This window comes from Quercus robur, chromosome 5, assembly GCF_932294415.1.
Source record: "Quercus robur chromosome 5, dhQueRobu3.1, whole genome shotgun sequence".
Classification (NCBI taxonomy): domain Eukaryota; kingdom Viridiplantae; phylum Streptophyta; class Magnoliopsida; order Fagales; family Fagaceae; genus Quercus; species Quercus robur.
The window spans coordinates 25,216,862-25,240,109 of NC_065538.1; the positions used below are offsets into that span (position 1 = coordinate 25,216,862).

General features: G+C 36.1%; 1 protein-coding gene across 1 annotated transcript; it reads right to left on the bottom strand.

Annotated features, from left to right (window-relative positions):
- Window positions 1–13,853: 13,853 nt before the first annotated feature.
- Window positions 13,854–15,771, bottom strand: LOC126725601 (methyl jasmonate esterase 1-like). Its single transcript, XM_050430404.1, has 3 exons — window positions 15,226–15,771; window positions 14,416–14,547; window positions 13,854–14,307 (listed from the first exon to the last, which is right to left on the bottom strand). Exons 1-3 carry the CDS (start codon window positions 15,673–15,675, stop codon window positions 14,023–14,025), a joined length of 867 nt encoding a protein of 288 aa, XP_050286361.1. The 5' UTR covers window positions 15,676–15,771; the 3' UTR covers window positions 13,854–14,022.
- Window positions 15,772–23,248: the final 7,477 nt, after the last annotated feature.

Here is a 23,248-nt window from a genome sequence, read left to right on the forward strand (position 1 = left end):
GGCAAACCTGAACCAGCCCATCTTTAGCAGACAAAACTCATGAAAGATGGATGAGATGGGTTGGGATTCCCAAAAGAAGAACAAAATGATGCCAACAACAACAAGCAAGGGAAATAGGGAATGAACCATGCCATCACTTTACTTTCTATTTGTAGCCGCCCAGGATGAAATAATGGCACAATCCAATTTTTTATTTTTGAAAAGAGATAACTTTTTCTCATTGTTAATGTTATTTGTACTCTAACAAGTAATTATGCATAGAGCATTCACAGAAGCCTCAACAAAATTTTAGTTATATTGTTACTAAAATCTCTATATTTTTTTACTTAAATATGGTCTGTTAGTTACGTTCATTTGTATGGCATTATTTTTCTTTAACGATATATCATAATTTTGATTGGACGAAAATTGAAATTTTAATATACATTAAATGATAAATTCTTGCAAATGATCTTTTGCTCTTCCTAGGTATTATGAATGAAATATGTAGTCCTTTGACATTTTATATGTAAAATAGGTCTGTGCAACAACTAGCTAGTTCCATCGGACCAAATTATCAAATCCGCTCTGCTCTACACTGCCCCTCATGGATATAATATTTAGGCTAAAATGCAAAACCTACTTTCTAAGTCTTTTTAGAATGCATTTTAGTTATCTAACTTTGCTTTCATTCATTTCAGTCCTCTAAATTTCAAATTTATTCAATTAAGGTCTTTCTGTCAACTTTTGTTAAAATTTTTTAAAAAAAAAAAATTGGAAAATACTTTTCAATCATTAATTGAATAAACTTGAAAGTTAGAAAACTAAAATGAACGAAAGTAAAGATAAAGGACTGAAATGATTTTTGATGAAAAATAGAGAGTAAATTTTGCATTTTAGCCTAATATTTATTTCCAAACAAGTTGGGTGGGTTCAATTATTAAAGTGGTGGGTCGACCGAACCTGCATATATATATATATATATATAAGTTTTTTTAATTAACTTCATGATTTATACATGCTAATATGGAAAATACGATACTTTTCCGACGTATTTGTAAGCATACTAATGTCATGGATATGATGATTTTTTTTTTTTTTTTTTTTTTTTATAGAAAAAAGTTAGAAAATACTCATACCATAAGAAGTGTGTACTTTGATTTATGAGAAAATAGACACTTCCTATGGTTTGCTATAATAATTTATATTTTTGTTACATGCCCTTCAATGTTATACAGAACTTAGAGGAAATACTTTTTAAATTTATTCGTAAATGGTAAATAAAATTTGAAATTTAGTGTACTACACATAACTAAAAGAAACCCACCTAACCTATTGAGTTGAAACTAGGCAAATTTTCAACTAACCCACCATTTTTGTATATAGGTTGGTGGGTTGGATTTTTTCAACCCGCCCAATCCGACCTACACACACTCCTATCATAAATGTAAGTCTGGATTGTTGAATTGCATTAATCTCTTTAGTACTTCCTTTGTCATCTTCTTTTTGATTGATGAGAACCCACAAGTTCTTACGGAACTCAAGAAGAGTATAAGGACAGAGCCACTGTTGGACTAGGGGAGCAATGACCCCCCTAGTTTTTTTTTTAAAATATTATATTATATATATGTATACTAATTTAGCAATTTTGTTCTATAAAATTTCATTTTGCTCCTCTTCAACAATATCATTGATTCTTTTAAGAGTAATGTTGTACTCACAAACTTTTTAAAACATTTTTACTAATTTTTTTAGTAGAAATTTTTTATTGGTTCACATATAGGCCCACCACTTACATAATTTTTTACTTACCATTAACCACTTATCATCACATCAACAATTTATAATAAAAGTTTGTAGCTCTAACATTTTCCTCATTTTAGTGACCATAAAAAAATTTATAGATCTAAAATCTAAAACAAAATATACAAGCCTAAAAAATGATCTCAGCAACAAAAATTACTAATAGTAAAACTAAAAAAATTAAACCCAATTAACCAATTTTATCCAAAATAAACAACCCTGCCTTTTAAAAAATCTAAACAAAAATAATTCTTTTCTTACCCAAAAAAAAAAAAAAAAACCCTCAACGGATAAGTAGTAGCAAAATCAGAGGTTGAACCTTGCATCTCCTCACTAACATAATTTTCCTCTTGATGATGATTTCCAGTAAAATCACATTGACCACCCATTATTATCTACCTTATTTCTTTTCTTCCTATTATTAATAGGAAATATTACCATTTCTTCATGCATATTGGTAACTTTATTCACTCATTTCTAACTCACAATACATTGCTTCATAGTAAATGATTTTGTCACACAATATTGACATGTTTATAAAATAATTTCTTGTGAGTTTCTTGCATATTACTCATGGCACCATTTTAATGGCGTTGTTGCTGTTGTTGTTGTTTTTTTTTTTTTTGATGGAAAGATTGAACTTCTTATTTAACCAACTGAAGAAGAAAAAGGTACATCCTAAGTACATGTGTACTCAATAAGGCTGGGAGTTTCCTCCAACCAAACCACAAAGTCACCAATCTGTTTAGTAAATTGGGCTAGAATGTGGGCAGGCCTATTGCCTTCCTGTTTGATATGAGGGAAACTAATAAATCTAAAACGTTGAGCAAGAATGACGTTGTTTTTATAAGCCCTTGATGTAGGAGAAAGTATACGATGTTTCAGGAACCCCGACTTAGGGCCTGTTTGGTAGAGATGTTTTAGTATTGTTGTTCAAAATGATGTGAACACTATGGTTTAAAAAGTATTATGAAAACACGTATTTAAGGTACTCATAATGCAAAAAATGTGTTTGGTACTATATTTCTAATAACGTCTTTTCAAAAATAAAAAAACATAATTGTGTATTTGGTATGTGTGGGTGTGTGTTTTTTTTTTTTTTTTTTTTTTTTTTTTTTTTTTTTTTTAAATTTGATGACATGTAGTCTAATCAATGGAACCTACAATTTTTTACTTATTTACAAAAGTATCATTGAGCAATGTTATTTGAAAATTGAAAACTAGTAAGAGGAGTCTTCTAAATTCCGTATTTAAACACCCTAAAATAAGAAACGTAACTCAAACACTCCTAAAAAAAATTCTCTTATCAAACACTTTATTTATTTATTTTTTTGGACTCACAATTTTCAGTATTTAAACACTAGAAACTGTTATTCTGGTTAGTGTTTCTAAGTTGAATAAAAAATTGACCTATGTATAAAGATTACAAGTCAGCAAACTCATGCTTTACCCCTTTTTGCAAAATCAAAATTTTCATCTATCTGAGTGTGCGTTTGGCTCCATCTTAAAAAGTTAGTTTATTTTACTATTCAGTTTATTTTTGCTATTATTTATGGGTCCCACTGCACTTTTTGGTACTATTTATGGGTCTCACTGTATTATTTCAGGTAACTTTTACCTTTATCTATAATACCTTCAACAAAAAGTTTTTAGTTTCAATAAAATAAGTCAATCCCAAACAAACCCTAATAAGTCACCCAAAAAAAAAAAAAAAATTCATCTCTCTCCCTCGAGTAAGTATACCCTATTACGAGTGTATACTTTCTCCCACTCACAAGCTAGTGGGACCCACAGTTGGTGGACTGTAGGTTCCACCCACTGTGAGAGGAGAGAAACATACACCCGTAACAGGATGTATTTTCTCCTCTCCCTCTCTGTTTCTATCTGCACCATCATAGTCCACAGCACACCAGCACCTCCATCTTCTCTCTCTCTCAACTCCAAACCTTTACAGCCGTTGCCTAGCATCGCAACCGGAGATAGAGATCTAGATACGCTGGCCATCATCACCAGTTCCAACGATACTGACCTTTGTCTCATCAGAAAACGCCCAAAACCGTCTCTCTTTCTCGTCATTTCCAACCACTGACGCCAAAAGTTTTCTTGCCACTTCTAACACCTGACGTTGCAAGAAAGTTTTCTTCTCTCTCTTTTTCAATTTATTTTCTGAATTTTTCTGTTTACATATGTATTTTGCTTCATTTATATATATATATATATATATATATAATTGACATATACATTCATATGTAGAAAGGATTTAATATATATTTTTTGGGTTTTGTGCTCTTTCTGAATCATGTATGCTATGTTATTCTATGTAGAATTGTGATTTTTGAGATACCCATATACTATTTTGACTTCTCCTGAGGAAATTGTTGTTAGTGTTATGTAATTTTGAGATACCCATCAAAGAATCTATTTCTTTTGGCCGCTCAGATAAGCAGATTTGTTATTTATTTATTTATCTATTTTTGATAGTACCCATGAATGTAGTCATAGAGTTTGTGATATGATATTAGATTTTGTGTTCCTGTATATGCCTTTTATTGTCTTGTGTGTTTTTTCGCAACAAATTGGCATCAAAGCTATTGGTTTGGAATCCAAGAGACAGCAAGCGCAACGTTTGAGGTGGACCATTAGATAGGATGAATAGTTTTAGCCTTTGATAAAGTACTCTCAAAGATATCATGGTGCAGCAAAATTTGATTAAAGCATACTATCGGAAATTACAAAAGTCGGCCACTATGTCCAATGATGAACTGGAAGAGCTTAAGATGAAAATAGTGAGTACTATTCATGTGAGTCTTGCCTTAGGGGTAAAGCTATAGCGTGTTGAATGAAACTTCTCCCCAAAAATTGTGGAAAAAGTTAGAGAAGATATATATGTCAAAGTTGCTTATAAATCTTTTATACTTGAAAAGAAGTTGCATCAACTAAATATGGGGGAAAGTAGTTATATTCAGGATCATTTGATTGCTTTTAATATATTGACTAAATTTTGTCAGCATGGATGTCAAGATCGAGTGGGAGGATTAAACCGTATTGCTTTTAACCTTGCTCTTTCCTTTGTACGATGCTTTGTTGACTACACTGTTGGTTGGTAAAGATACTTAAAAGTTAGAAGGGTGGGCAAATGGGCCAAAATGGCCAAATACCCCTTTCACCCAAAAATTCAAGCAAAATGTCCATGTTCTGAAATTATTTTGGGATATGCCCCTGTTTTCAAACTCGATTTTTTAAAAATCGAGTTTCAATGAAAAACTCAATTCGCCCAAAATCGAGTTACTTGCAAAAACTTACTAAACAAGGTTACTTCCATGTAAGTTAAAAATCGAGTTTCAATGAAAAACTAGATTCGCCCAAAATCGAGTTACTTGCAGTTTTGTTCTTCCTAAGGACACACAAATTGTCATGGGTTTTATGTAGTTATAAAGAGGTAGGTTTTGATGATGAGCACCTTTCCTAAGGACTCAACATAAACTATGCAATTTGACCACATAATTTTTTTTCCCTTTGTTTGAATTTGACTTTGAGATCTCTGATAAGGCTTTTTGAAAATTTTGTCACAAAGAACACCAAGCTGATCACTTGTCAAGCATGTTAACAAGCACAAATGATTAAATATTTTTTATTTCTTTGCGCAGTTCTCCAGTACACAAATTATAATCAATGTATAAAGGGTAGGTTTTGACAATGATTATTCTAATGGGCTCTTCTAGCAAAGAAAGAAAGAAAAAAATTTAAAAAAAGAAAAGAAAAAAAGAAACCCATTCTAATAGGCTCACATTTTCTCAATAAAATAAAAATATCATGCAACTTAAAACTTTGACTTTTAGAAAAGATTTTGAAAGTCATAGCAAGCAAGAGTGGCTTCTCAAATGTGTATATTTTTTGAATGGGTAGAAGATGACAACATTTTGTAACTTTTAATGACATTTTTCAGGTTTAAAACCAACCCTCCTTCACTTATATATATAAATATATATATATATATATATAAATGGGGGTAAGTTACAACAATGAGGTGCCGTTCAGAGGGCACTGGGGGCGGAAGTATAAATAGGTTACAAATGTAGTTCTGGTACAAGTGTAAACTAGGGGGGAGGAGAAGAGAGTCATTCTGATTACAAGTGAAAGACCTTTGAGGTAATTCTAAATTTAAGTGAAGAATTGAGCCTGCCAAAGACTGAGGCCAATGATGCCTTTTATAGCTAGAGGGAGCCTTGGATCCATTCAGGAGACTGCGTGAATCACGGGAGGTGAAATGCTTTTACCTTCAGGTGAATATCTTTTTAGCCGAAAGCAATAGTAACCTCAATGATTCTATTGGGGTACTGTAGAGTGAACAGTAACTGGTCACTGTTTATGAACAGTATCTTGTCCCCTTGCTTTTCTGAAACAGTATCTTGTCCCCTTGCTTTTCTGAAACAGTAACTCTGCATAGTGTTCTGGACTGTGCAGTGAATAGTAGCTTGCTGGCAGCTTTGCTAGTGCGGGTACTGTTCTGAATAGTAACCGTTTTTGCAAAGGTGGTTCTTGAGCTTTCCTGGGCTTCTGGAGCTGTTCTGGAGCATCCGGGAGCCTTTCTGAAGTGCTTAATCAGTATCATGGCCAGACGGATAACCATCATAGGGATCCCATGGAGGGTCATAGTCGTAATTGTGCTCATGATACCTGGAAAATTTGTCACAAACACCACAGAACAGGATAGGTTCATAATCTCCTTGTCGGAGAATTATCTGTCCGGGTTCTGTGTAGTCAATCCTTTCGGTATGGAGAGCTTCAGAATATGGCCTGGTGGTAAATACCATAATTCTTCCAGTATTTCCAACAAAGTGGTAATTTTGCCAAAGCTCGTGGGTGACATCTATAATCTCGTTGTTGAAGTAGCCTTTCCAGCAGTTTGCAAGAGCCTCGGGGTCTTCATTATGGAGATAAGAGTCTCCTTCATACCAAGGGCCATTATGAGTGTACCCGTTGATGAGTACAAGATGGTGCGCAGGTTGGACAATCATCCAATTGTTTCTGTCCCATTGTGGGAGAGTACTCCAGCATCTGATGGAGACAAATGGACTCTTGATTTTTGAGACAACCTGACGGACGATCTGTGGGAATTGGTTGATCTGGTCATGGCTAGTTAGCTTGATGAGCCGGACGAACCCATATTCAAACATCCTTGAAAGCCAGCTTGGATCTTCTTCAATGGACCAATCTTCATAATTGATAATTAGACCAGGGAAGGGATGCTTTTTCTCATAGACCCTGTGGCTGCTTCCAAAGTACTTTTCCCAGGTTGATAAGATGAAGGCAGCATCTTCTGATTCATCATAAACTAGAAAATGAGTGATGACCATGATTTTGAAATGCTTGAACCATAGGTCACATGATTCAGACATAGCCTTGCTTCTAAATATACGTTCTTGTATATCAGAAGGCAAGTTGGCAACAGCACTTCTTAGCTGGTTTTGAGTCTTAAGACTTAACCTAGCATATTCTGTGCCCATAATAGTCGTTTTATCCATTGAATGGATATCCTCTTTGCTAGAGAGTTGACTAATAGAAATTCTTCCAATCTCGATTTCTGCCTCAAGGTTTACTAAGTGCAATTCTAGTGCTCTGAGGGTTCTTTGGAAAAGGTGATTGTTGTTTTGGGTAAAGGCTCTTTGAAGGTTATCGAGGACAATTTTGATGGAGGGTGGAAGTCCTGTATAAACTCCATTTGTAAATTGGAATTTCCTGGATAAAACTTCATGCAAAGTAATAGCCTTATTACCATTTGAAAATGTTATTTGAAGCGGAACATGCTTTAGAAGGGATGTTACTTCCCTGGGTTCTGGTCCAGAGGAAGCGCCTTCATGCTTTTGAGAAGGAGAACCCTAAACAGGGGCTTTTCCTTTGTTCCTGCTTGAAGAAGCCATTTTCAACTTACTAGAACCAAAAGATACTTGCTTTTCTTCCTGCCATGTATTAACAAAATGGTTATTTTTGAAAACATTTTTGTTAAAATCATGAGATGACATGGAGCAAATACTTTTATATGCAATGTGATGAGATGATAATTTATGAGGTTTATGGAGGCTCAATGAATTATCAAATATGGTGGATGGTGCAATTGGATCAAGGTTCTTTGCTTGATCTGGACCAAATGAAGAGGTTTTGGTATTGATGAGGTTAGGATTTTTAGAAACAGAAACTTTTTGGAGATTCTCAATCTCTTTAGGTTCTGGGTTTCTAAGAAACTTGAACTTAACTGGTTGGTCAAAAGGATAGGTAGTGATTCCTTCACTATCTGTGGTGAATGGATATAACAGACACATGAATGGGTTTCCTAGGATGACCCTATCTGTTATATTCTTGACAAGAACAAAGGTGGTTTTGAAACACACATTGTCTTGGCAAACTTGTGCTTCTGGGATTTTGAATTCAATCTGCATTTTCCCACCGCTTGCGAAAGTTAACCGTTCCCTAGTTTTCCGGAAGTATTTAGAGGGGATGATTCCTTCTTGAATGCAGTTGAGATCAGCGCCTGAATCTATTAAGGCAACTACCTCGAATTGAAAATCCTTACTTATGACAATCCTGACCTTAGAATGCCATTTCTAGAAGTTAATTCTACTGATGGTTTGCAAGGACGATCCAGTGGATGGTTCGGGCTCCATATCTGCAGTAGGATTAACAGTTTCATCTACTTCATCATCAGAAGGGTTCTGTAATGAGATTCTGTCCTCATTGCCTTGATGAGAGGTAAACTCTAGGTTTTTGACTCTTAAATCCATGAGACCATGATCAACCCTAAGGATGGTTAACTCCTGCTTAAGGTTTCTCATTTCTGCTTTATGATCCTTGATCTCTTTCTGGAGATCTTGGATGGTGATCTCTTTCTTGGATTTTGTAAACCTATTGTAGATCTTTTCTAAGTCGACTTTGGGTTCCTGAAACCTAGGTTTGGATGTACTGGCTTCCTTGACTAGGGTTCTGTGGAACTCACTAAGTCTCTGAGCTTTCTCTTCTGGGTCTTTGATCTGTTCTATGAGATCTAAGAGCAGCTCTTCTTGCTTAGAAAGAACATGGACAGTTTTGTTTCTACAACAACTATCCTGACAGGCTAGGATTTCATCTGTGTCACTAGAGGAACTAGAAGATACTCTAGAGGTTTCAGAAGATGTCCTAAACAACTGACGTTTCTCTTGGTCACTGGACTCACTGCTTAGGTGATCGAGTTCTAAGAGTTTGAAGATTTCTTCCTTGTTGGTTTGGTCACTGATGAGGGTATTGATAAGGGTTTTGGCCTTAGCTCTACACTCTTTTTGGAAATGACCTTTCTTTCCACACTTAAAACATGTTTCTGATGTTTTAGGTATGAATTTACCTGTGGATTGGGATCTGCCTTTCTTATAGAAATCATCAGTCTTGAACTTTCGTTTCCTATAATGTTTGGAGGCAGGTTTCTTCCTATGGGATTTCTCAGAGGGTTCTTCACCTCTGTGTTTGGATTTCCTTTTGGGGATGATTGAAGGTAAGCCATATTAGGTACAGAAATTTCCTATTTCGTACTTGGCTTTGCTCTTGTTGGCTTGACTCTGGATTTTAAGATCTCTACACATTTTCATCCCTTCATTTCGGATTGTGCTTGAGATGTCTCCATAGGTTAGGTTATCATAATCTATGACACCTAAAGAGCTGGCAAGAGTTTCTTTGACCTTCTGTCCAAACAATGTTGGTAAGCCATTGATGAACTTCTCCTTCCAAAATGGAGAGTTACAATCGCTTCTATGCATGACACGGGTGGTGAACACATCTTCATACCACCGGTATTCTCCAAGGTTCTTACATCTAAGGTTACTCAACTGATCATAAATCCTAGATGTGATATTGCTGGGTTTACCTATGAAGTGTTTCATGATCGTGTAGATCAGGGTATTGATTCCATTGGGAACACCTCTTCCTATGCGTTCGTCAAAGATAGGGTTCTCATCCTCATCTTTTTGGATCGCATGTTTAATATCTTCCTTGGAAGCTGCTGTCATACAGTTATTCCACCAATGCAACAGTTTCCCAGTGAATCCTAAAACAATGAGCTCTACAACCTCAGTATTTGGAATACCATCATTTAGATAGTTGTTGGCTACCATGATTATATGCTGGATTTTGTTTTGGATTTCTTGTTCAGCTAAGCCATCTATGTTCCATTCATAGAGCTTACCACTGGATACTGTAAACTGCATGGTCCTTTCCTCAAATTGGAGGTCAGGTGGTGTGGGCCTGGGGTACCAATTCTTGGTAAGGCTGGTTGGGGTTACCTTGGGTTGGTAAAGCCTATTCACCTGTAATCCTCAAAATTGGTCTTCTATTTGTTCTGTCTCCTTTTCAGTTTCTGAGGAGGTTCTACTAGAACTACTAGAAGCTGTATGGGCATGTAGGGTTTCTAGCCGGGTTTCAAGCCTGGGGTCCCTACTGATTGTGGTGTGATTTGGTGAAAGGGTGACTGGTTCCCTTTTTACGAGATCTTCAAGCTTTTGAGCCACTACTTGTAAGGCTGTTTGATCCTTAGGTTTGAGGCTAGCTTGTCTGGTTGTGGGGAGCTTGACTAAGGGTTTTTCTAGAGTCTGGATTGGTTTGCTAGGGTTTCCTGGCTGGAGGAGAACCTTGTTGTCAATCCTGTCTTCTATCCTATCAAGCTGTTTTCCTATGACTCCTAAACACTGGTTGGTATAGTTATTTTGCTCTATTACCTTCCTGACAACCGTTTCATCTGGGGTTGTGGCACACTTGAAGGGAGAGGCAATAACATCTACTTTTCTGTGTTTAAAGAGTATGGCTTCTTGGGGAGGATGACTAGACCTAACAATTTCTGGTTTGCTAGTACTTGGTGCATCCTTTTTAGGGAGTAGATTCCAGTTGGTCTTGGAAATGACACAGTTCTTTTTATGCCATTGGAAATGTTTCTCAAAGTATTCAAAGAAAGGATAATCAGCTTTTACCTCTTTCATGAATAACTTCCATTTCTCCAAAACTTCAACCTTCTGTTCTCTGGTATGGTTGGCTCTATAGGCTTCTCTTTTAACTCTGTTCTCTTCAGAATTAAATTCCTTTTCAAGAGCGTCCATATCAGGGATGAACTCTTTTGTCAACATTAGGAGCTGATGATCGTATTCAGTTTCTTGCTGAATAGGATTTCTAAAGTCAGATCCTGATGGTGAGGGAGGTTTAAGACTGTCCTGACTGTTGCTGTCTTCTTCTTGATCAGCAACGGAGTTTTGTTTGGCTGTGTAACAAGGGGTTCTAACCTGGGAGTGGTCTTTGACACCTTGAAACTGTGGACTTAAGTCTCTTTTAGATGTAGGAGCTCGTGTTCTAGACGAACTACTATACTGGGATGCAGGCCTATCTTTTAAGAGGATAGTTGGCTGCCTAAGGGGTTGGCGTAGATCTACGGATCTAGACCTTGGTTCCTGGTATGTTTCCTGGTGCGGATCTAATGAGGATCTGGGCCTGGGTTCATCATACTCTAAAGGTGATCTAAACCTAGACTGGTCAAAGCTAAGTCTAACCGTTCCATCAGCTAACTGCTGGACATAATCTAGATCTGGATTCCTAACAGGATTCTGGATCTGTAGAGGATAATTTTCATTCTCTAAAGACCATTGTGCTGGGAATGTTATTTCAGACAATTCAGGGTTCTTGGTACCTGAACGGTGGATCTAACATCTGGGGTTTGGATAAGAGTGGTTTCACCTGCCTTTCTCTTATCAACTGCCTGGATGGACATGTTTGTCCTCATGCACTTATAATACACTCTGTATACAAGAGCAAGCTGCTTGGTTCCATGTAACACGAGGGTTCTATGGGTCTTGATGTTGAGAGTGAGGACCTTTAGGATGTGAGGGTCGTCAATCGCAACAGTGAGGTTTGGGAAACAGTCGAAGTGAATTGGACCGTTACTCAAACTGGATTCTATGGTTCCTAGGAGACTGTCATTAAATCTGATAAGACGGGTGTCTCTAAGTGCCATAAGGATCGAGTTGTTCAAACCTTCTCTGATCAATGGTTTTACTCCAACTTGGACAAGTCCTATGTGGAGGAATCTATGACCATTTTCCCTGTGAGCTTTCATGGCTGCAGGGGACAACAAATAACAAGTTTCATATTCCTTGTTAATGCTGTAAACTTGTTCTATAGTCCTAACATGGTAGTCCGTTCTGAAAGACTTTTTCAAGGACCATGACGAAGACTTATAGACTTGGTTTGTGGGAACTTTGGGTATGTTCCAATCTCCTAACTTCTGATCTAGATCTGAAAGCTGGTACGACTCCGAGTTGATTGTTCCATCTTCTTGTGGAATCTCAGGAGGGTTTGTACTGCTAGATCTAATGGAAGTGGAAGAGTCACTCCTTCTAAACATCCTATTTATCATTCTGGATTAAAAGCCTAAGAAATCAATTACAACCTAGACTACCTTTATCTTCCAATTTCTGGATCTATCCTTAGATCTGAAACAGGGAGTGTATGGACACCTTCTGTAATATGTTACCACTTACCGCCCCTCGGACGCCTTTTGTGGTGTTTGCTACTACTAACGGCCGCTTGTCCTATTATTGGTGCTTACGTACCCTATCGCTCATACCCTCAACGCCTAACGCCCACCTGGCTAACGGCTCACACGGGACTTTACTGTTTGACGCGAGTTCACACTCAACCTCGGTACTCTAGACTTACTGGGCAGCAAACGGACACAAAACCGGAGCTTACTCCTAGACTTACAGGATAACATTTCTTCACAGAACTTGGCTTAGTACACATCTGCAACAAATTGTGGGAAAGAAACAAAGACAAGAAGAAAAAGATAACTGGGAGGCAAAGGATTAGCTTAAACAGGTAATCACAAGATAATAAACAATTTAAATGAACGGGAGGCTCAGCCTACCACCAAAAGAAAGAACAGTAAACACTGACTAAGATGAAGTAGTAGATGAAAAATGCAACATATGGGAGTGGAAGTGCTATCAGAAAATAGATGTAAAACAAAATAATGTTTGTTAGAGATAACATACTTCAAAGTAATGTATAATCAACTTGATTATTACTATATAATTTTTACTATATTCATTGTCATATTTGTTGGTAAGACTATATATAGTTTTTCTTTTTATATTTCATATTTGGAATTGAGTTTGATTCTAAAAGAAAATATATTATTTTTATTAATAAAACACGATGTTGTGAAGAACAAGAATCTAGCTAAATAGTTATTTTTGTATTATATATGTCATTCAAAAATATTAGACTACAATTTCAATGAATTTACCATAATTTATAATTTATATTTTGTCATTATTTTTTGGAGGAAAAAAATGACGTGATATTGTATATACAAATGTAACGATAATTTGAGAAAAATAAATAATTACTATAAGATTCTTAAGAATAAACCAAACATAAAAATTTCATATTCCTATGAATCTTATTAAATGCCTAATCAAACCAAACATAGGAACAATTAGATTATCAAGCATCTAAATTACTAGGCATCACTTCTCAATTGGATGCCAGTGGTAACATAGATTCCCGTAACATGTTGATATAATTATTGGTCCGATTAGAATTGATACTATCCCTATATTGGAGCTTGTATGTGTTTGAAGGCTTTTATTATTGTCCAATTTTACTTTGGGAATGGAAATTGTTTAGGTTTGGAGCAATGAGAAGTATGAGTGTGGAGCACAGGGTGATAGTGAACTCAGAGAGGGAATAGTTCTCTATTCCATTTTTCTTCCTACTAGCACTCTCCACCATGTTTAAGCCCTTGGAAGAGTTGACAAATGAGAAAAATCCTAATAAATATGAGCATACACTGGGTTGAGTTTATAAATATTAGAATGCGAAGTAATTTTCAAAAACTTGACAACTTGCAAATTAATCATTTCAAGATATCAGAGTAAGCTAGTTGGAGGTAGTATTATCTATTGGGACCAATAACCTTTAGAATTCAATAGAGTACTACTTTGTACACACAAATAAGCAATTCTACAATTAAACATGATTTAATCAATTTTCCTTTTATTGTAGAAGGTTAGAAACACAAATTTTATTATTATTAAAACAATATCATTTTCATAGAGAGCCTTGTGCCATAATACCACTAGCTTATTTACTACAAGCTATGGCTTATAAATTAGAATTCTCTCTCTGATTATAATACATTGCTAGTGAATCAATGTCCCATGCATTGAAAGTGGATTAAGAATATTTCTCAGCAATGCCTTGGAGATGAGACCAAAGCTCTATTGTCTTAGACATCATGACCATGTGATCTGATCCTTTGATCTCCACCACATCATTGGGTGGATTTCTCTCAATCATCCACAATTGAAAATCTCTCTTTATCGCCTTATCTTTTTCAGCTATGATGAAAACCCTTTTAACTGACCCATACTTCTTAGTAGACAGCATTAGCTGCTTTGACAGGTCTTCATCACTAAACAAACGCAATGGTCTCAACAACAAGGCAGCCAGTGTCAAATCCTACAACAAATTGCAACATAAAATGTTAGAGCACTTGTTTGAACATGATCAGAAGGTTGACATGTTAGTTTCAAGAAGAAGTTTTGGAAAAGAAAATGCATTTCTTACCTCAATTGGACTAAGCGGGAACAAATCTAATGCCGAGTACAAGGGTCCGAAGATTAAAGTAGTTGGAGGGTTGTTTGGGCCTTGGCCATATGTAAAGTGATTGTCAAGCTGAGGGCCTTGTTGGCTCACTCTCTGTAATAATAAGATAAATCAGTGTCAAAAGACTCAAAACTCAAAGAGTGGGGTTGGTGTTACAGGAGTGAAGTGCAAACTTATTTCTAAGGATCACATATCTGATATCACCAACTTAATAGAGGTTTTTTTTTTTAAGAAGAAAATTCAATAGAGTATTCAAAAAATTTAATAGAGTTGATCACTAACAACTATGAATTTCTAATCATGAAATTTGTATAGGTAAATAGTTTTTTTTTTTTTTTCTTTCTTTCTTTCAGAATCGGACAGGTAAATATTAATTATTAGCCAATTTCATAGAAATATATTTAATAATTATATGATGAGATATTTTCTTAAGGGTAGGTTTAGATTTTATTTTTTATGATGGGCAGGTCGAGATTATAGTAAAGCCAGGAGCCTAGAAAAAAATTTTCCATCGTAAAATATTTTTGGCCCAGCTATAGCTTCAACAAGAGCTCATATTTGGGCATGGACATTGCACAATAGTTCAAATCTTGTGGTTAATATGCCGACTTGGGCCTGAATCTCAATGGTATTTTAAAGGGTAACGAATTTCGTTGGAGAGAAATTGCAAGTGTAATAGGGTTACCCTTACTTCTATTTGATCTAATTATATTATATTGAACTTTATCGTTAAAAAAAAAAAATCATTTGAAAAAAAGTTGCAAGGAGTACCATTTGATTGAGGGTGGAATAGTTGAGGGCCGGCCCAGGCATGTAGGCAGTGGCAAAAACAGCTACAGAAATCTTACTTGGAAAATATTCCATGGCTTGAGAAATTGCATACCCACCATAGCTATGACCAACAAGGATTACTCTTTCATGAAAAGGAAGAGCTTCCATGAAGTCCCTCAAAGGCTTGAAATAGTCAGAACTTGATTGGAGATCATTTGACTGCAGTGGGTTGATTCCAGAAGCGCCTAAGTCTAGTGCAGTGACATTGTGCCCTGAAGATTTTAACAGTGTCTCAAGCTTGTACCAAGACCAAGCTCCAAGGCATGCTCCATGAATTAGCATAAAGTGCTTGCCAGTTCTTGGTGGCTCCTCCTTAGTAGACTCAATTCCAAGAGATGAAAGCATGATAAAGAAAGAAATTAGCATGAAATACTTCTTGCTCATCTCCATATTATGTTTTGCTCTTCCTATGGACACAAATTGTCTTAGCTTTTATGTAGTAGTTATAAAGAGGTAGGTTTTGATCATGATTCATGAACTTTCCAGTGGGCTAGTTTTCCCTCTATATAAACATGCAATTTGACCATATAATTTTCTTTTCCTTTTTTTTTTTTGAATTTGACTTTGAGATCTTCGAGAAGAATTTTGAAAAACTTGTCACAAAACAACACTTCTCAAATAGCTTTAACAAGTTCAAATGATCATTGAATATTCTTTAATTTCTTTGTGTAGTTATCCAGTACACAGATCATCATTGATTTATAAACGGGTAGGTTCTGACATCACCGATTCTATATTTTAATGGGCTCACGTTTTCTCAATAAAAAATGTATGCAAATTTGAACTTTGATATTTGAGAACAGATTTTGAAAGTCATAGCATGCAAGTGGGGCTACTTGAATTCGATCAAACATTGAACAGTTAGAAGATGCCAAGAGAGTCTGTAACTCAATTACATTAATTAATCCATTTTTTAAGGAGAAATAGGGTTCAAAAAAATCAAAGATTCTGTAAAGAAAAGGAGTTTCTAGAAACTACCAGAACTTCAAAGAAACTTGGGGAGAGAGAGAAAACTCTGATTGAAAGATTCTAATTGATTGATTATGAGAAAGATACAAAATACATAAATATCTACTTGCTTTATATACACAAAACAGAGTAAGCAAAGAAGCGGGAAATTAGGAATTTCCCTAACTAACTTCTAACTAATTACACTGTGTAACAATCCACCTGTAGAGAGGGAAAATTCCTGACCTATCACAAGCTGACACATTATACTACCAAGTCTACAAAATACAGTCAATTACAAAGCGCCACGTACTGCTGCTAGGTTTTGCTATCACTACTTAGAAACCAACATAAATTTACCAAGTGTCATTGAAATAGAGGCATAAATTCAAGCAAAAACTAATCACACATCAGCGCAAGTAAGCGATGACGTAGGCAATCTAGCACGTGTAAGCGATGACGTAGGCAGTCTAGCACGTGTAAGCGATGACGTAAGCAGCCCCGCACATGTAAGCAATGACATAATTAGTCTAGCTTGTGTAGGCGATGACATAAACAATCTAGCACATGTAAGCGATAACATAAGCGGACCAATCAGGTTGTGACATGTGTCACCAATCAGACTCCATCACATGTCGCTCACCCACTCTTAAACTCCTATAAATAGAAGGCTTCCTAAGGCATTTCAACACACCAAGACACCTTGGGAGAGATCTTGGAACAAACAAACCAAGTCATCTAGAGCACAAGCAGCATCAGAGAAGATTCAGAAGCACTCAGAAGTACTGAAGCTTTGCTGGAATCAAGCCCTGAAGCCTTCAAGAACTTCAAGAACTTCGACCTCAAATGCAAGGAACATTCAAAGCAGAATCATCTAAACTACCTGCCTAGATCTCAAAGGTCAATGGAATCAAGATTAAAAGTCTCCAGTGTGTGTTTGTGTACATTGGTACTTGTGTACCTTAGATGGCCATTAAAACAAAGTTTTTTAAACTTTGTATTTTTTGTAACTTAGATGAGCATCTCTATGCACAACTAAGCAAGTGAGTTTTGTGGCTCGTATTTGTGATGAATAAGGTTAAGTGATCTCTTGTACTTAACACTCGTATCACTCTTTTTGACGGGAAGGACTAGAAAATCCTAAGAGAAAGGCATAATTAATCATCTCACCACTATTGTCCGCCAATCATGAAATGACATTTGTATGCTTTGGCATAGCAAAAGTGGAATGTCAAAATGCTTAACATAACTGGATATTTCTTTTCTCTCTCTTATATGCCCATGCATGGTTTGCTTAAAAGAAAAATATGCAAAGAAAATAAAAGCAAAAAGAATAAAAATGCTTTATATATGATTGCAAGCGTGTATTCTAAGAGATGTAGGAGTTATAGGATGTACCTCGAAGGTGACAGTCCCCATCAAACAGTTATGAATGTGTGTGAGTTAAAGTGATTTTTTCATATCTCAAATTTTCATAACATGTAAACACTTATGCAATCTTGCGATATTTTTCACACACAATACGTAATATTCTTTGCTACTCTTGATACATGTGCAGGTACAATGTGATTTGGCCATCATAAGGAATACATGTGTTAGTGTATGCTTACTAAATTGTCTTAACTTGTTTTTGAAATATAAAATTGGTTAGACTTGTTTAGTGTGTGTGTGTGTTTTGGGATCTATGTGCTTAACATTTTTCTTGTTGAGAGATGCTTTTGAGAGGTTAAAATATTGTTTGGATCCTTGGTTGAGTTGCATGTTTGATTGCATTCATGTCTATATTTTTCTATTCTTGAAAAACTATTTTTAAGCAATCTCGACAGCTCCTCGACACCTCTTGACACCTGGCCTATCTATCAAGCTCTTCAGCTTCTTTTAATCGCTATCTTGACAGCTTCTTGATAGCTCCTCAATCCATCGAGAAAGTTTCTGTCTCCTTGATATCTGCTTGATAACTCCTCGATCCATCGAGCTTTCTTTTTGCTGTGGACACCTGCTCTATAGTTGCATCTGTCGACCCTTTTAATGCTCGACACCTCTCGATCTGTTGAGAATTACTAAGATCCTATATATTTGTTCAGCGTGATTTCAAATTCATTTCTCTTCGATCTCTCTCGATAGCCCTCGTCTCTTCACCTCCCAAAACCTCTCTCTCTCTCTCACTCCAAACATCATACTCAAGGATTCTTCGGCCTAGATTAAGTTTTTCTTCACTTGGTAAGGATCCTAATCCTTCTTTTTCAAGCATTTCATGCATTTGACCTAACTTTTTGGGATTATTTTGAAAATTTTGGGGTTTTTCAAAATTGATGAAGTTATTGTGAAATTTTTGGGATGAGTTTTGTATTTTTGATCTTAAAACATCATACATTGCATCTCATTTGCATTATAACACCGTTTCATGCATTCTTAGATATGTGTTTACTTTGTTGCAAACATGTGTGCTGGTAGGATTGGATTAGGCTGAGCCCATGATATTTTTAGTATTGAACTGTATTGAGACTTTTCTGAGTGTTTCTCTCCCTCTCTCTCTCTAGTTTATGTTAGTTGCGTCATATCACCTAAACGTAAGTCTACTCCGTCCTAGAATCCTCTTTGTTCCGGGGCATCCACTTCTTCTGACCCTACTCCCCCACACATCCAGTTCCGTGATAAGAAGACCAAATCGGACTTCTTTGAGAACTTTTCTCGACGAGGTGTTCATTCAGAACGCCAAGTCATTTTGTCAGACTTCTCCGACACTGACCTACCCACTATCATTCACAGTAGGGGTTAGGAGTCACTGTGTGACATCCCGGTCACTTGTCCATCTATGCTGATTTAGGAGTTTTACTCCAACATGCATGGATTTGATTATTCATTACCTCTTTTTGTTACTCGCGTTCAAGGAATGCACATTGTGGTTACATCGGATATTGTATCCGATGTGCTCCGTGTCTCAAGGGTAGAGCATCCTTACTACCCCGGTTGTGATCGTCTGAGGACTGTGTCCAAAGACAAGCTCATATCTTCTTTTTGTAAGCGTCCCTCTGTTTGGGGTAATCGTCGGTTCACCTCGTGTACGGCCTTTGCTAAAGGCCTTAGGTTTCTTAAGATGGTCAAGACTTTTGTTTTGCATCCTCTTTCTCACTATAACTCTATTAACAAGCCTCGTGCTTGATTTTTGCTTTCTCCGTTAGAGCATCTTACTATAAATTTTCCCTCCCATTTCATTCTTTCCATTATAGATGTACATAGGGATACGGCAACCCATGATAAGCTCATCTTCCCTTCGGCTATCACGAGGATTTTATGCCATTTTTCTGTTCCCTTTCCCGTTTCTGATCACTTCCATGTTATGTGTGCCATTGATGCCACTACTATTAAACAAAGCGAGGCGTAGCTACGTTCGAGGCAGTCCCAGTCGGCAACTCTTCCCACTCCTTCAGCTCCATCCATCTCCGCTCCCTCTTCTTCTGCGGGAGATGTGACTCTTGATGCGATTAGGCGCAGCTTCAGTGCATGGATGATCGCCTTGATACACTCACTACTGAGATGTATTAGGTGAACACCTGTGTCGGTCATATTGCCAAATGGCAGGCTCGCCTTGGTGGCTTTGTGGAGTCTCCCTCTCCTCCTCCCGAGGCATCCAAGGACGATGATGACTCCGACAACGATGATGATGATGATGAGGATGGAGATGCTAGCTCTTCCAATGATGATGAGATGTCTACTTGATACTCTTACCCTTTGTCACTCGTAACAAAAAGGGGGAGTAGTTTTGGATATGAGAGTAGTCATTCTCGTAGGGGAAAGGTTAATATAGGAGATTTTTGTTAGGGGGAGTGTATATTGATGGATGTAGTAAGGATTTGATGTATTTTTTCTTTTCTCTCTATTTTAGATACATTACATCTTGTATATTGGTCTTGTAACCATTTTGACATACATTGTACTTATATTTGCTTTATATATTATTGATGTATGTTCTTTCACCTATCTTTACATATGTTGTTTCTTTTCTTTCTTTGTACACATGTTTCTTATATAATGTATGCAATCTTATATTTCTGCTTCACACTAAGATGCCTTGATGATTTTTGTTTAAAGTGTTTCAGAAATATAGGTTGTCAAAGTCTACTTGCCATAAACTCTCTTCTTACAAAGTTTTTCAAGAGTTTGTGTTAGGATAGATTTTATTGTATTCAACAAGTAAATATGAGTTAAGTGATTTATGACTTCTCTCATATCTCATTTGTTTGTTGTGGTTTTGTCACGGATTACCAAAAGGGGAGATTGTTAGGACATATGTGATTTAATGTTAGGAACATATGTCACTATTTTATGTAATTGGCTAACCCTTTGACAAAATGCACTTTACTTGTAATTGGGTAGATTTAGGATGTGTTTAATACTTCAAGAAATAAGGTTTCAAGTTCAAGTGTTAAAACCATACAAGTCTGTCCAAGAATCAAGTCAGAAAGTGCAGGATTTTAGAACTCGACAACTAGCATCTATCAAGGTTTAAAGAGAGCTGTTTCAACCCAAGGCTCGACAGCTGCTCAACAGATAGGGTATCTGTCGAGATTTATGAAGTTCAGATTTTCATCCAATCCATGAATGTATGTTTGGACTTTCTTTTCTCACAACCCTAAACATATATAAGAATTATTTTAAAGGCCATAAAAGGTGACACAAGTTACACAAGAGCACAATTTCATAGTGTGAAGAAGAGTGTGACCGGAAACCTAGTTTGCCCTAGTTCTCGAAGAAGCTACTGTGTTTGTACACCATAGGGTTTTGTGACCAAGCAACTTCATGATCTTCATCGTGTGATGAACTGAAGAACTTTGTAGCCAACATCCTTCTCAAGTTGGTGATCAAGTCGCGTACTGGGATCCGCGCAATTGATTAGTCACGTACTAGGAGTTGTGCATTGGAAAGGAGAAATTGTCACTACAAGTCTAATTGGGTATTGGGGTAAGGGTTTAACTGTATATTAGTATAAGGTATTGGGATTCCTTTACTTATAACCTCTTGTTTTGATGATAGTGGATTCTCGGGAGTGGTGACCTTAAAATCATCCGGTGAGGTTTTTGCCATGTAGGTTTCCCCCATTCATAAACAAATCACCGTGTCAATTTATTTTCTGTTGCATACTTTAGTTAATTGGTGATTTGTTTGTGCTGCCACATACAATTGCATGTTAATTTGATTAATTAATAAACTTGGCTAATTAATCAATTAATTCATCACAAGGGGTCAATATGTTTTTGGCCTATCAGGTTAGGTCAAAAAGTTAGGATTGTGTAAAAATTAATAACAAACATCTTATTCTCTCTTATCTTCCAGTGTGTCTCTCTCTCATCTTTGCCTCCCTCTTCACGTACGTATGAATGAAATTTTACGATGTAAAAATTAATTATAGTTACAATGAAGAACTTTTACAACATTATGGGAACAACAACAAATCATTAGATGCGACTCCTTGATTTTTAAGATTTTACAAGCTGTTTGATTGGCATGTATTAATTCTTATCGGAACCTAACCTTGTGCTTAGTATGGTAGAGCCCATTATCCGAGGTTGCTTCCCTTGGCACAAAGTGAATAAGAAGACTTGGGTTCTTCTAACACTTTATGAAATGAGGAAAGCTAGATTTAGTGTGCGTTTGTTTCAGCTTTTAGGAGCTGAAACACACATTTTTATAAAAGCTGGAGACAAATGTGCGTTTTGGGCCAAGGCAAAAAACGCACTAAGAATGCGCAAATGTTATGGACCGCAAGAGGTCCATAAACCAAAACACGCATGGAAATTTTAACTATCCGTTGGGCTGGATAGTCAATTACGAAAATACCCTAATAAATAGTCATCAATTCTCATGCCTAAAGCACTCTCACGCCTCTCATCTCATCTCTCTGCTCTCCCTTTGCCCTGAAGCTCACTCTCACGCCTCTCATCTCAAGCATAATCAAAATACAAACTCAAAAACATAATCTTAAAATTAATCAAACCATAACAATAAAAGCAAAAAAATTCTTGCTCTCATAAAACTGATATAATTTAAACAAGAAATCTTAAATCAAAACAACAACAACAACAACAGCAAATCAAGAACAGAAAAAAAAAATTAGAACAACAATAAATGATCAAGAAAAAAAGAAGAAGCCGATTTGACAAATCTAAAATCAAAAACAACAACTAATCAAGAACAAGGAAAAAAAATAGAAGCCGATATGACCCCTAGTTGCATGCACTCCGTAGTGAGGAAGAGGAGCAGCGGTGGCAGTGTGGTGGAGCAAAGACGATTTCTCCTTTCTCTCCATGTGTTTCTACGTGTGTTTGAAGATAATGACACCAAAAGGCAAGCAAGATTATGGAATCAAGTATCATAGAGAGAGCTAGAGAATTTATGGAATCAAGTAGAAAAAAAAAAAAAAAAAAAAAAAAAAAAAGAAAAAAAAAAAAGAGCAAAGAATGAGAAAGCTGGAGAAATAATAAGAAAGGAAGGCTTTGGAATCAAGTGGAATGTAAAGGAAAAAAAGAGATGATGGAATCCTATGGGTATACGTGTGTGGTGGAAAAAATGCAAGAGGAAAAACAAAATGAGGAAACGTATGGATGAAAGAAAGGCAAAGAATTAGAAATCACTATTTAAAAATACTACCACAATATTTTCACAATATTTTCACAATAAATTTTAAGTAATTAGCAAATATTGATGAGTAAAAATATAATTTCAGTGGTGGGTTCAAATTAAAACTAGTAACAACTTTCCATATAAGATTTTGTTGTGATTCTTGTGAAAGTATTGCAAAAAATATTGTGGATGTAACACTTTTTGTTGAAAAATATAATTGTTGAGAATGAATAGAAAAAGAAAAATAAATATTAAAAAAGAATAAATTTGATTAAAAAATAAAGATTAAAAAAGTAGATAGGCAAAAGGTAAATGTCACTGTTGATTGTCCAAACAGTACAAAAATTTGTCTAACTTGCTGGAGATGCTCTTATATATACATTGTCCTTTTTGG